General features: G+C 43.1%; 1 protein-coding gene and 1 long non-coding RNA gene across 2 annotated transcripts in view; both read right to left on the bottom strand.

Moving 5' to 3' along the window:
* Positions 1-8,770: 8,770 nt before the first annotated feature.
* On the bottom strand, positions 8,771-9,733 carry LOC142068712 (olfactory receptor 11A1-like). The gene has a single exon (XM_075118541.1). The coding sequence runs from the start codon at positions 9,731-9,733 to the stop codon at positions 8,771-8,773; it is 963 nt and encodes a 320-aa protein (XP_074974642.1).
* A 3,112-nt stretch (positions 9,734-12,845) lies between these two features.
* The window catches only part of LOC142068854 (uncharacterized), a 28,159-nt gene continuing 25,974 nt past the window's right edge, over positions 12,846-15,030 (bottom strand). The window contains exons 2-3 of the long non-coding RNA XR_012664773.1: positions 14,469-14,599; positions 12,846-14,280 (exon numbers count right to left, since the gene is read on the bottom strand). This is a non-coding gene — a long non-coding RNA (uncharacterized LOC142068854). The remainder of the gene's footprint in view (positions 14,281-14,468; positions 14,600-15,030) is intronic.

The raw sequence follows: 15,030 nt of genomic DNA, 5'->3' as shown, positions 1-15,030 counted from the left end.
GTTGAAGAATTGCAACTTTTAGGTCTGTAATTGAGTGACCAAAGAGATTGAGGTGTTCTCTGACTGGTTTTTGAATGTTATAATTTTTGACATCTGATTTGTGTCCATTTATTCTTTTAGGTAGAGACTGTCCAGTTTGACCAATGTACATGGCAGAGGGGCATTGCTGGCACATGATGGCATATATCACATTGGTAGATGTGCAGGTGAACGAGCCTCTGATAGTGTGGCTGATGTGATTAGGCCCTATGATGGTGTCCCCTGAATAGATATGTGGACACAATTGGCAACGGGCTTTGTTGCAAGGATAGGGTCCTGGGTTAGTGGTTCTGTTGTGTGGTGTGTGGTTGCTGGTGAGTGTTTCCTTTAGGTTGGGGGGCTGTCTGTAAGCAAGGACTGGCCTGTCTCCCAAGATCTGTGAGAGTGATGGGTCGTCCTTCAGGATAGGTTGTAGATCCTTGATGATGCGTTGGAGAGGTTTAAGTTGGGGACTGAAGGTGATGGCTAGTGGCGTTCTGTTATTTTCTTTGTTGGGCCTGTCCTGTAGTTGGTGACTTCTGGGTACTCTTCTGGCTCTGTCAATCTGTTTCTTCACTTCAGCAGGTAGGTATCGTAGTTGTAAGAATGCTTGATAGAGATCTTGTAGGTGTTTGTCTCTGTCTGAGGGGTTGGAGCAAATGCGGTTGTATCGTAGAGCTTGGCTGTAGACAATGGATCGTGTGGTGTGGTCTGGATGAAAGCTGGAGGCATGTAGGTAAGTATAGTGGTCAGTAGGTTTCCGGTATAGGGTGGTATTTATGTGACCATCGCTTATTAGCACCATAGTGTCCAGGAAGTGGATCTCTTGTGTGGACTGGTCCAGGCTGAGGTTGGTGGTGGGATGGAAATTGTTGAAATCATAGTGGAATTCCTCAAGGGCTTCTTTTCCACGGGTCCAGATGACGAAGATGTCATCAATGTAGCGCAAGTAGAGTAGGGGCATTAGGGGACGAGAGCTGAGGAAATGTTGTTCTAAGTCAGCCACTGTGGATGTAGAAGCCCTCTACACCAACACTCCACACAAAGATGGACTACAAGCCGTCAGGAACACTATCCCCGATAATGTCACAGCAAACCTGGTGGCTGCACTTTGTGACTTGGTCCTCCCCCATAACTTTTTCACATTTGCGGACAATGTATACCTTCAGATCAGCGGCACTGCTATGGGTACCTGCATGGCCCCACAGTATGCCAACATTTTTATGGCTGATTTAGAAGAACGCTTCCTTAGCTCTCGTCGGTTTTCTGGCCCAAGGAGCATTTTCCAAGGAGACAAAAATCCTGGGTTAAATGGGTAAATAAATAACCCTCCACAATATTCATATCTGGTTTCAATAACAATACAAAAACCGGGGTCGGTGAGAGAAAGAGAGAGGGGCTGCAGAGTCCACTTCTCCTGTCCGCCACCAGGGGCAGCAATGAGCAAACAGCACCGCACAGCCTTGGGGACAAGACTGAAAGCGGGCACTGGAGGTTGGAAAACATCATTTTCCAACTCTGCACCTACAGAAACTGCTCCTTTGGACATAGGACCCGCCGGTGCCCTTTGACTCCGCCTCGCCTGTAAAGTCTCCGGGTTCAACTTCCGCGCTGGGTCCGTCAGGCTCCTGGGTAGTGTCTGCAATGGGTCTCCAGGGTGGAGTACCAAGGAAAGAGTTCTCATGACACCGATTCACCAAAAGGGCGATTCATTGCCGCTGGAGAGAATCCCAACAACCGGCTGTATTTACAAACAAGCAGCCAGAGACCCGAGGATACAGCCTGGTATCACTGTGTGAGAGACTGGATCACAGTGACAAAACCCATCACCAAAACAAACAGTGGGTTCACGCCGTGTTGGGCTCTAAAAATGGCCACATTAAAGAAAAGACGGGAATTAACCCCAACAGTCAATGTTATGTCAAAAGCACTGATTTATGCTTGGTTTTATTTTACAGAATGGAGCAGATGAAATTGTTAGAATTTGATTGTATAAAATCGTTTCATGTTCCCTATTCCGTTATTACTTGCCGGAATCATTGGTCTGACACTACCATGGAAGGAAATATGAACAGTGATGAATCACATAAAGTTGTGTGCCAAATGCCTCTGAAGAATGTTATCATTGGTGGAGACATCTATCTAGCTATTTTGTTTTCTTAACACTGTATCTGTTGTCATTGTAGTTTGTTCATTCAAATTATTTATTTTATTCAGTTTTTCAAATCATTTTACTATTTTCCATTTCACTTTTTAAGGTGTTCTTTAAAAAATTCCATGTATGTTGGGGGGAGGGATAACTCGGTGGTTTGAGCATTGGCCTGCTAAACCCAGGATTGTGAGTTCAGTCCTTGAGGGGGCCATTTCGGGATTGGTCCTGCTTTGAGCAGGGGGTTGGACTAGAGGAGGTCCCTTCCAACCCTGATGTTCTTTGAACCTAACATTTTTGGACTATTTCAGCCAAAACTCACTATGTGGAGAAAGCAAAATTCCCATCAGTAATGCCTATCAATAATATTCTTTAAAGCACGAAACTGACTAAGGAACTCAAGCTCCATTTTCAGCAATGACTTAGGAATTCTGAAGTCTAAGGTCTTGTCTACATGGTCCTGCAGTTCGGACTACAGGGGTATGACTAGCAATGTGCACCAAAGTGCTACACGGTAACTTCCTTGTGTGTGCTCTGCAGGTGTGAACTAAAGATTCCTAGTGAGCAATAGCATAGCCTTCTTCAAGCAGGAATACATTAGTGTGAAGGAGGAACCTTGTAGACTGCACCCACAGCATCCAAAGGGGGAGTTTCAGCACAGACTTTGGTGTGCCCTGTTATTCACAGTCCCCTAGTCCAAACCGAGGGATAGTATACACATGCCCTTAATCTCAGTGAAAGTCAGTGGGATGTAGGCATCTAAGAGTCAGATTTTCAAAGGTATTTAGGTACTTAAAATGGCAGCTAAACACCTAGTGAGAGTTTCAGAAGCATCTAAGTGCCTAGCTCCTATTGATTTCAATGGCACTTGGATTCCTAGGCATGTCTGTAGAGCCCATTAGGAACCTATCTACACCTTTAGGGGCCTAAATATCCTGAACATTTTGAGCTTATATCATTTTTGAAAGGGGAATTTAGAATGAAAATTTCAAAAGGGCCAAAGTGAGCTAGATTCTGGGAGTTGGGCTTCTATCTCCCTTAGGCGCCTTCAAAATCCCAGCATTACTCGCCTATGTCACATAGCTGTTTTTGAGAATTTTACTCTGTGTATCACAGAATCATAGAATCATAGAAGATTAGGGTTGGAAGAACCCTCAGAAACTCATCTAGTCTAAGCCCCTGTGTGACGTTGCACTCCATATGTTTTATTGAAATATGCTAATGAGTGTGAATATAATGTAACTAGAACATGCTTTATGCAAAAGGTCTCTTTTAAGGTATCGTTACAAAGCTTATAACCTACTGAGTGTGTTCATTCTATTTGTATGTATGTATAATTCTTGTATGTGAAGCTAGAAATATAAAGTATAACTCTGAAGTACTATTGTAATTATGCACAGTGTGGACCATTAATGGTGGTTTGGAATCTTGCTGGCTCTCATTAACTAGGACAATTGGTTGTAAATGTCTCTGTTTACTTGAAAGCCTTCCTGTGTTCCAGTGACTCAGGCCAGAAAGAATGGAGGCTTGGGGTCTCACAGGATATGTGACCATGTCACCTGGGACTGGAATCCATCTTAAACCTGGTGCTTTTCCATTTCGAAGGAGGGGTGGGGACCCAGAGAGACAAAAGATTCCCACCTTGTGCCGAAGCTATGAAAGTGGGTGAAACAGAACAAAGGGGGCTGCCAGTCATGAGAAATCTCCTAGTTACCACCTGAGCTGGAACTAACAAAAACTGTACCAGGGGAAAGGATTGGGCCCAGTCTAGGAAGGAGTCTAGTCTGTGAAAGAAGCTTATTGGAACAGCTCTGAGGGTGAGATTTACCTGTATTCAGTTTCTTAATGTATTAGGCTTAGACTTGCGTGCTTTATTTTGCTTTATTTTATTTGCTTACTTTGTTCTGTCTGTTATTACTTGAAACAACTTAAATCCTACTTTTTATACTGAATAAAATCACTTTTGTTTATTAGTAAACACAGAGTAAGTGATTAATACCTGAGGGAGCAAATAGCTGTGCATATCTGTCTATCAGTGTTATAAAGGATGGACAATTTATGGGTTTACCCTGTATAAGCTTGATACAGAGTAAATCGGATTTATTTGGGTTTGGATTGCATTGAGAACTGAGTGTCCGGGTGCTGGAGATAGGTGAGTTGCTGAGCAATTTTTGGTTAAATTCTGCAGCTTTGGGGGTGTGGATCAGACCTCGGTGTGTGTTGCAGGTGACTAGCGTGTCTGGCTCAACAAGGCAGGGTTCTGGAGTCCCAAACTGGCAGTGGAAAACGGGCTCAGAGGTATTTTCAGCACATCAGGTGACAGTCACAAGGGGATCTCTGTGATCGAACCCATCACACCCTGCTCAAAGCAGGACCAACCCCAACTAAATCATCCCAGCGAAGGCTTTGCCAACCTGGGCCTTAAAAACCTCTAAGGATGGAGATTCCACCATCTCCCTGGGTAACCCATTCCAGTGCTTCACCACCCTCCTAATAAAATAGTTTTTCCAAATATCCAACCTAGGTCTCCCCCACTGCAACTTGAGACCATTGCTCCTTGTTCTGTCATCTGCCACTACTGAGAACAGCTGAACTTCATCCTCTTTGGAATCCCTCCTCAGGTAGCTGAAGGCTGCTATCAAATCCTCCCTCACTCTTCTCTTCTGCAGACTAAATAACCCCAGTTCCCTCAACCTCTCCTCCTAAGTCATGTGCCCCAGCCCCCGAAGCATTTTCATTGCCCTCTGCTGGACTCTCTCCAATTTGTCCACATCCTTTCTGTAGTGGGGGGCCCAAAACTAGATGCAATACTCCAGATGTGACCTCACCAGTGCCGAATAGAGGGGAATAATCACTTCCCACGATCTGCTGGCAATGCTTCTACTAATGCAATCTAATATGCCGTTAGCCTTCTTGGCAACAAGGTAACACTGTTGACTCATATCCAGCTTCTCGTCCACTGTAATCCCCAGGTCCTTTTTGGCAAAAGTGCCACTTAGCCAGTCGATCCCCAACCTGTAGCAGTGCATGGGATTCTTCCGTCCTAAGTGCAGGACTCTGCACTTGTCCTTGTTGAACCTTATCAGATTTCTTTTGACCCAATCCTCCAATTTGTCTAGCTCGCTCTGGGCCCTATTCCTACCCTCCAGAATATTTACCTCTGCCCCAAGGTTAGTGTCATCCATGAACTTGCTGAGGGTGCAATCCACCCCATCATCAGTATCATTAATGAAGATGTTGAACAAAACGAGCCCCAGGAATGACTGCTGGGACACTCCACTTGATACCGTCTGCCAACTAGATATCGAACTGTTGATAACTACCCATTGACCCCAACAATCGAGCCAGCTTTCTATATACCTTATAGTCCATTCATCTAATCCAGTGGTGGGCAAACTTTTTGGCCCGAGGGACACATCTGGGTGGGGAAATTACATGCAGGAGTGGGGCAGGGGTTGAGGTGCGGGATGTGTGAGGAGGTGCAGTGTGCATGAAGGGGCTCTGGGCAAGAGGTTGGTGCAGAGGAGGGGTGCGGGGTGTATGAGGGGTCTTAGGGCAGGCAGTTGGGGTGCAGGAGGAGTGGGAGATGTAGCAGGGGGCTCAGGGCAGGGGGTTGGGGTGCAGGGGGGAGTGTGACTGGGGGCTCAAGGCAGGGGTTTGGGGTCCAGGCTTTGGCCCGGCACTGCTTACCTCGAGTGGCACTGGGGTGGAAGTGGTGCGCAACGTGCCTAAGGTAGGCTCCCTGCCTGCCCTGGCCTCGCGCCACTCCTGGAAGTGACCAGCATGTCCAGCAGTGGCTCCTGGGGTGGGGTGGGGAGGGTGGCTCTGCTGCACACTGCCCTCGCCTGTGGGTACCATACTAGAAGCTCCCATTGGCTTCGGTTCCCCCTTCCCGGGAAATAGGAGCTGCGGGGGGTGGTGCCTGCAGGCAAGGTCAGCGCACAGAGCCCTCTGCCTCTCTTCCCCAGGAGTCACAGGGACATGGTGCCAGCCCTTCCCCGCACTTAGCCCAGCAGCACCATGGGGGTGGCAATCCCTCAGGCTGGATCCAAAGCCCTGAGGGGCCGGATCCTGCCCACGGGCAATAATTTGCCCATCCCTGATCTAATCCATACTTCTTTAATTTGCTGGCAAGAATAATGTGGGAGACCGTATCAAAAGCTTTGCTAAAGTCAAGGCATACCACGTCCATGCTTTCCCCATATCCACAGAGCCAGTTATCTCAAGATAGAAGGCAATCAGGTCGGTCAGGCATGACTTGCCCTTGGTGAATCCATGTTGACTGTTCCTGATCACCTTCGTCTCCTCCAAGTGCTTCAAAATGGATTCCTTGAGGACCTGCTCCATGATTTTTCCAGGGACTGAGGTGAGGCTGACTGATCTATCATTCCCTGGATTCTCCTTCTTCCCTTTTTTAAAGATGGTCAGTATATTTCCCTTTTACTGCCACTGAGCTGGTTGTGGGCATCCAAAACTTCTGGGTGGTTCTGAAATCTCTGCCTTAGCTCCCCTAGTGCAGTTTTCACTCATTGTTTGAAAAGCACCTGACAAAGGAAGAGAAGCAAGGTTTATCTGCCTTTTTCAGCTAGGGGAAAATTAGGTGCCTTTAAAAATTACCCCCAGAGATCCTGCCCTCATCCAAGATTTGGTGGGATTTTCAAAGGGGCTGAGAGGATTGGACAAGCCGAGCCTATATCGTTTCCTTTGATACATTGGTGTTTATGTCATGTGAGGCAGTGGCCAGGACTCAGGAGACTTGTGTTCTCTTCCCATTCATATCACTGGTCTCCTGGATGCTCATGGACAAGATCCATCACCTCTCCATACCCGGCAAAGTTTTCATCCACCTATGTACCTATCTCCCATTGACTTTCCTGATGCCCAACTCCTGCCTGTGTCTTTGAAACCCCTCCTCCAGTGTCTATGACAATGACAGTACTGAAAAATATCAAACAAATGAAATTTTAAAAATGAAGGGAAAAACAAAAAACAAAATGAGAAAAAATCCCATTTCCCCACATCTTTTTCCAACCAGCTCTCAGTTATGTTCTCAGTTAGATAAAAACATAAAACAGTATTGCTTGAAGCTTGCAATGTAACATTCCTTTATTTCTTAGAATGCAGACCCATAAGATGCAAGAACACAAAAACAGAGGGACAAAGCAGGCTCCTCCCCACAACAGAGAGGCATAACTCTATGGTGATGGGCTGAAGAATGACAGCCCTCAAGCCTAAAACAAAGACTCACCAGCAACTACACACCACACAACAAAAACACCAACCCAGGAAGCAAACACTGCAACAAACCCCGGTGCCAACTCTGTCCACATATCTATTCAAGGGACACCATCATAGGACCTAACCACATCAGCCACACCATCAGGGGCTCATTCACCTGCACATCTACCAATGTGATATATGCCACCATGTGCCAGCAATGCCCCTCTGCCATGTACATTGGCCAAACTGGACAGTCTCTACGCAAAAGAATAAATGGACACAAATCTGACATCAGGAATTATAACGTTCAGAAACCAGTAGGAGAACACTTCAATCTCCCTGGTCACTCAATAACAGACCTAAAAGTGGCAATTCTTCAACAAAAAAAACTTCAAAAACAGACTTCAACAAGAAACTGCAGAACTGGAATTAATTTAAACTGGACACCAAATTAAGCCTGAATAAAGACTGGGAGTGGATGGGTCACTACACAAACTAATTTTCCCTCAGCTGATATTCACACCTTCTTTTCAACTGTTGGAAATGGGCGATGTCCACCTTGATTGTATTGGCCTTGTTAATACTACAGAAGTAATCAACCACTGAAAATAGGCCACTTCCACCTTAACTGAATTGGCCTCGTTAGCACTGACCCTCCACTCAGTAAGGCAACTTCCATCTTATTATATATATACCGCTGACTGTATTTTCCACTCCATGCTTCTGTTGAAGTGGGTTTTAGCCCATGAAAGCTTATGCCCAAATAAATGTGTTAGTCTCTAAGGTGCCACAAGGACTCCTCTTTGTTTTTGCTGATACAGTCTAACGCGGCTACCACTCTGAAAATTGACAACAGAGGATCCTAATCAGTGGAGAATGAATGTCATTGGCTTCAGTGGGAGTGGAAGAGACCCAGAGCCACTCCAAAGATGTTAAGCTCCTTGCAGAATTTGGGCACTTGTGTTCATGTACGGATGAATGTATGGATGCATGAAGCAGAGTGCTTTACTGAAATGTGTGTCTGGAAAAGAAAACATTTTTCTTAAAGAATGTCTCTTACAATATCAAGATATCATCACATCCGATGAAGTGAGCTGTAGCTCACGAAAGCTTATGCTCAAATAAATTGGTTAGTCTCTAAGGTGCCACAAGTACTCCTTTTCTTTTTACAGTATCAAGTTTTGTATAAAGAAATGTGTATTAAATGTATGAAAGATTAATACTGAAAAAGTATCCAAGTAAAAGAAAGAAAGAAAGAAAATGGATGAAGTAAGGTCAATGAGGGGTTCTCAAGGACTCTCCTATTCTCAAGGACTCCAATGGGCCATGTCTAAGAAACTATTTCAGTTCATCTCTATTTTACTATATGCTAAGATTTGTCCTTTAAGGTTCTATGGCTTTTTTGAAAGCAATCAGTTTAAGAATAGCTTTTCTCAGGGACTCATTGACCTCTTTGTTTCTCAGGCTGTAGATGACAGGATTGACCATGGGAGTCAGGACTGTGTAGAAGACAGAGAAGAGTTTGTGTAGGACCGTGGGAGTATTAGCTGTTGTAGCCACATAGACAGTAATCAGTGTCCCATAGAAAACTGAAACCACAATGAGGTGAGAGGAGCAGGTGGAAAAGGCCTTTTGCCTCCCCGTGGTGGAAGGGATTCTCAGGATGGTGGCGATGATACAAATGTAGGATGTCAGGGTCAGTAGACAGGGCACAATTGTCCCTATGGCAGAGATAGTAAATGTTACCAGTTGAAGAGTCTGGGTGTCATCACAGGACAGCTTAATCATGGGTGAAAAATCACAAAAGAAATGATCAATTTCTTTGGAATTACAGAATGTTAATTGGAAAAAGAAAATATCTACTATGGCACAGCCCACAAGGCTACTTATCCAGGACCCAGCCACCAGTTGGCAACAAACCCTGCCATTCATCAGAGCATCATAACGGAGTGGATTGCATATCGCTAAATACCGATCATAAGACATTGCCATGAGCAGCAGACATTCTGCAGTTGACATGACACCAAATAAGTATAATTGCAGAATGCAGCCCTTTACAGAAATGGATCTGTCCCCAGTCAGGAGACTGGCCAGCAGCCTAGGCAGGATGGTGGAGGTGTAGCAGGTCTCCAAGCAGGACAAGTTCCCCAGGAAGAAGTACATGGGGATGTGAAGGTGCTGATCAGTCACAACTAGCACAATAATGAGGATGTTCCTTGCCACAGTCACAATGTAGATCACTAGAAACACGAGGAAGAGAAGGGGCTGCAGCTCAGGGACATTCCCAAATCCTAAAAGGGTGAATTTCACGATGGGTGTTTGATTTCTTCCTTCCACTTTCTCCATAATCTGTATCTAGAAAAAGAAAACCATTAAATATTGATGGAGTGCACGCCGTCAGTTTGTGCTGTTGGATACACTAGCAGAAACCTGGAGTAGGTAACCTCATACCACTGCATCTCTCCACTAGAAGAATGAAGTTGTTAATAAACAGAGGAAGACTAATATAATCAAGAGATTGAGCTTCCAATATAGGTGAACCAAGAGCATGGAACCCTACTGAATTACGGAAATGTCCCATCTAACTCTCTTATGCTTTCTTGAACGTTAAATAAAGACTTTTAGGCTGGGATTTTGGAATACCTTAATCCTATCAGTGCCATAGCAACAAATCTAGAAGACATAAACAAAATCAAGAGATTGGAAACGAAAGATATTTAGAGTTCAACGACTGGTAGTCTAACCTGCAGTTGGGAGGTGTAATTCCCAGCTTGGGTAGAGGTACATATACTAGCTATGGTCAAGCGAGCAGGATAAAAATAGCAGTGAGAACAGGACAGCACATACAGGGGCTTGGGAGGGCCACGTGTGGACGTACCTAGGATCTCAGATGGGATTGTGCTCGGGCAGCTCGTCTGTGCTGCCGAGGCCACACTGCTATTCTTAGCACAATAGCTCCATCACAGATAATGTGTGTAGGTCACCGGAGCAGGGAATTACACTGCCCAGGTGCAGCATAGACATAACCCAGGAGACACACACCGAACACCAAAGAGGCTGCGGTTCGTATGAAGGTCTGTCCAGCTGTCCTCTATCACAGCAGATTCAAAGAAGAATTTGCACCATTTAATAGATACAGCTGAGAAACAGACAAAGACAAACATTAACCTAAACACAGACCATGGGCTGTTACCGATCTCAATTACGCCAGGGTAAATTGCATCCGCTTTATGTGGATTTACACAAGAGCAACTGAGACTGGAATCCAACCCCATTTAAAGAAATGTAAGTGAAATAGAAATGAAAATTCATCAAGATAGAAATAAGAGAGTCGTTTTTATTCAGAAGGGAGAATGTACCTGGAGAAAAATTAAAAAATGGAGAAAACGAAAGAGATAAATAAACAGAATAAGATAAAAATATAGTGTGAGAGAGAAAGAGGAGAGAGACTGAGTTTATTTCTCCAAATTTTTGAGCAATAAAATACAGATCTGTTCAAAGAGATGTAGCATATACTTTCTGTTAAAGCAAAGGTATCAGAACTAATAAATCTGAAATCTCTTCAGTAGTCGTCCCCTCAATAGCATTCATCACCATAAACTTTTCTGAGACATTTACATGCCCCATTTTGGGTTTATGTCCCACCTTCCATTCCTGTTTTTGGTTGCGTACAGGTTTGGCACTGTTAGTCATTTTGAAAAAAAATATTTGTTTTTAATGTTTGGACCGGGGAAGGTTGTATGCTTGTGTTTTGATAAATTTGGCTGATTTCTTAGAAAAAAGGGAAGGGTTAGGTCAAAAGAATAGAAAGAGAGCGCTTAAAGAAAAGGAGTTTTTAAAAAAGAAAGATTGTTTAGGTTTATTAAGGAGAGAGGTTTTCAAAGAGTAAAGATTGGTTATTAAAGAAAGGACAGATTTTTTTGTTTAGGTTTATTAAGGAGAGAGGGTTTTAAAGGAAAAAAAAATGGAAGAACAGAAGGAAAGACCTTAATGAAAAGCAGTTTAAAAAATAAAAGATTGCTTAGGGTAGATTTAGTAAGAAGAGTGGTTGGTTATTAAGGAAAGGAAAGATTTTTGGTTAGGTTTACTAAGGAGAGAGGGTTTTAAAGACAAAAGTTTGAAAGAAAGGTTATTATAAAATACAAAAAAATGTAATAAATGAGGAAATATCAAGGTGGCTTGAAATAGGAGCATTTAAAAAGAGTTATTTTGGAAATAAAAAAGGAAAATATAAAGGGAAAAAGAATTAGGCTGAAAGAGAGCACATGCCAGAAAAAAAGGGAATTTTAAAAATTAGGAAGAAAATCTGTATTCAGTGACAAAGGGCTGTGTGAAAGAGATAAAGTATAGAAAACGAGAGAGAGAGAGAGATGCTTTTCTGTTCATGAGCAGAACACAGGGCTGTGTGAAAGAGGTAAAGTTTAGAAAACAGCAAGAGAGAGAAACATCTTTTTTTGTTCATCAGCAGAACACATGGCTAGTGAGAGAGGTAAATTATAGAAAGCAGTAGCAAGAGGTAAGCAGCAAGCTTACCCAGTGGCTGTCCCTAGGGAAATGATAACGATACCAGAGGCTGTGAGCCTTGGGAGGAAACCCTGCTGGACCAATCAGAAGCTGTTCTACAGCCCATCGCCTCCTCCTTCCTCCCTCCCTCCCTCTCCTCCCCTCCCCACCCCTCCTGAGATAAGCCCTGCATGAAAGATATTTCCACAACCTTTTCATATAGTTAAAGTTTTACCGAAAATTGACTTTTAATTTAAGTTTTGTAAAAGAATATACACTTAAAAGATAAGTGTGTTTGAAGAAACGTTTCCCCAACACAAAAATAATGAGGAATCCCTGTGGCACCTTAGAGACGAACAAATTTATTTGGGCATAAGCTTTTATGGGCTAACACCCACTTCATCAGATGCATGGAGCTGACAAGAAGGTGTGAGTATCAGCAGAGGGAAAATTACTTTTTGTAGCGACCCATCCATGCCCAGTCTTTTTTTAGGCCTAATTTGATGGTATCTAGCTTGCAAATTAATTCCAGTTCTGCAGTTTCTCTTTGGAGTCTGTTTTTGAAGTTTTTTTGTTAAAGAATTGCCACTTTTCAGTCTGTTATTGAGTGTCCAGGGAGGTTGAAGTGTTCTCCTACTGGTTTTTGAATGTTAGAATTCTTGATGCCTGATTTATGTCCATTTTGCATAGAGACAGTCTGGTTTGGCCAATGTACATGGCAGAGGGGCACCTCTGGCACATGATGGCATATGTCACATTGGTAGATGTGCAGGTGAATGAGACACTTTAGCTCTGTCACACAGCCCTTTGTCATTCAACACAGGCTTTCCAGCTACTTTTTAAAATCCCTTTTTTTTCCATCTTGTGCTTTCTTTCAACCTTATTTTTTTTTTACCTGGATATGTTCTTCTTTATTAAAAAAATCTCTATTTTAAATGCTCCTCCTTCAATCCACCTTTATATTTTCCTCTTTTATTTCAATTTTGTTTAGTTCTATAATAACCTTTCTTTCAAACCTTTGTCTTTAAAACTCTCTCTCCTTAATAAACCTAACCAAAAATCTTTCCTCTCTTTAATAACCAACCTCTCTCCTTACTAAAGCGAACCAATTCTTATTGTTTTAAACCTCCTTTTCCTTAAGTCATCTCTTTCGATTCTTTCAGATTAACCCTTACTTTTTCTAAAAAAAAATCAGCCAGACGTGTCAAACCACAAGTACAAAACATTCCCCTGTCCAAACATAAAAAAAAATTATATGTTTCAAAATAGCCAAAGGTGTCAAACTGTACACAACTGAAAGCGGGAACGGAGGGCAGTACATTCACCTGAAATGGGGCCTGGAAACAGGGCAGAAAAATATATAGTGGTAAATTCTATCAGGGGTTAACTCCTCTCTTCCTTGCTTTTCCCTTACGCACTTTTTATCTCCTCATTCACTAGTTTATGATGCACCCATAGAAACTATGTCTACACCGGGAATGTTAATGGTACATTGACAATGGTGCAACATAAAGGTATGACAGAAAAATGGAAATCCAGAAAAACACAGAGAGAGAGAGAGACTCTTTGTTTTATTTCAAAAATTGTACAAGCAATAAATGTCACATTTGAGGAAAAGAAACAGAGTCTTGTCGTGAAAAAGAAAATACACACACAAGGAGTCAATAAACTAGATACATTCATGGAGGACAGGTCCATCAATGTCTATTAGCCAGAATGGGCAGGGATGGTGTCCCTAGCCTCTGTTTGCCAGAAGTTGGGAATGGGCAATAGGGTATGGATCAGTAGATGATTACCTGTTCTGTTCATTCCCTCTGAAGCACCCGGCATTAGCCACTGTCAGAAGACAGGATACTGGACTAGATGGACCTTTGGTCTGACCCACTATGGCCCTTCTTATGTTCTTATGTTTTAAATCTGAAAGCCATTCATTGCTCTTTCTTAGGCATGCTTTTCTATAACTCATCTACCTTCATTTCCTTCCCCCCTGGATTGAACAAGCAATCATACTCTTTCTGACATGGTGGATGCCTGAGCAGGTATTTCTATTTGATAATCAGATTATTTCATTTTAACTGGGCTGCTTTACCTTTCTCACTGATGATCTATTGCCCCTAACCCCAATCTTTCCTTCAGATTTCCCGAGTTAAAATTATAATCTTTGCACTACATTTTCAATTCTCTTCTACTTTTGATAGTCTTCAATAATCTCAGTAAAATGAGCTTTGGGTTCCTACATGGATGTCTGGATCCTATGGCACTTCTGGGTGTATTTTGCTGTTCTTCCCTTTCACAGAAATTTATGTCTCTCTCGGTTGGTAATTTCTCCTTCACAATAGATGATGTAATCTCCCTTCATATTTCTGCCGGTGGGAATTTGAAATTATTGCCTAGAGGAAAGATAATATTTATTTTTAGAAAGGAAAAACAACGGTGCAAGAACAGTCTTATTACTAACCTCAAAGGGGAAGTCATGGAAAACAACTGGTTCAAAGAGGGAAAATAACGGAGACAGAAGAATTGTTGACCCAAAAGACAAAGCAATTGGAAAAAAGGGAATGTCTCATTTATGTCTCACCAGTCTGGGCTCCCTCTCACACTGTGCTGCTGTGGCAAGATGCAAAACTGCTCCCAGTCCTACACTTCCTCCAACATTCCCACAGGCAGGGATGCACCCAGCTGCAGTTACGTGCAAGCTCTGGCCAGCCACTGCATGAACCAAAAAGAGAGAAGCTGCAGTCAAGATACCAACCAGCTCCCCAGCCTAGGATCCCAGAGCTGGACCGTCCTGCCCTCCTCAAAACACTGACCAGTATGAATGCATTACCTGGTTCGTCTCTCCCTCAACGTGGAGAGGAATACGCACACTTGTGGTAATGAAGCTGAGATTTTCCCCAGATACTTCACTGAAAAGCACACTGGTATAGGTTCAAATATATACAAGGCTTTTAATGATAAAAGTTAGATTTTAAATGATTAGAAGGGATACCAAACAGATCAAAGCAGATTATCTAGCAAATAAACAGAAATGCAACCTAAGCTTAACGCACGAGTTAGATTGACTATGAATGAGCAGTTTCTCACCCTGACCGATGATATCAGCAGTCTGACAGATTCTCAAGGCAAAAGCTGCATTTGCC

This window comes from Caretta caretta, chromosome 13 (assembly GCF_965140235.1).
Source record: "Caretta caretta isolate rCarCar2 chromosome 13, rCarCar1.hap1, whole genome shotgun sequence".
NCBI classification, from domain to species: Eukaryota; Metazoa; Chordata; order Testudines; family Cheloniidae; genus Caretta; species Caretta caretta.
Note: the sequence above shows the minus strand (reverse complement) of the source record. Positions and strands in the feature narration are given on the sequence as shown.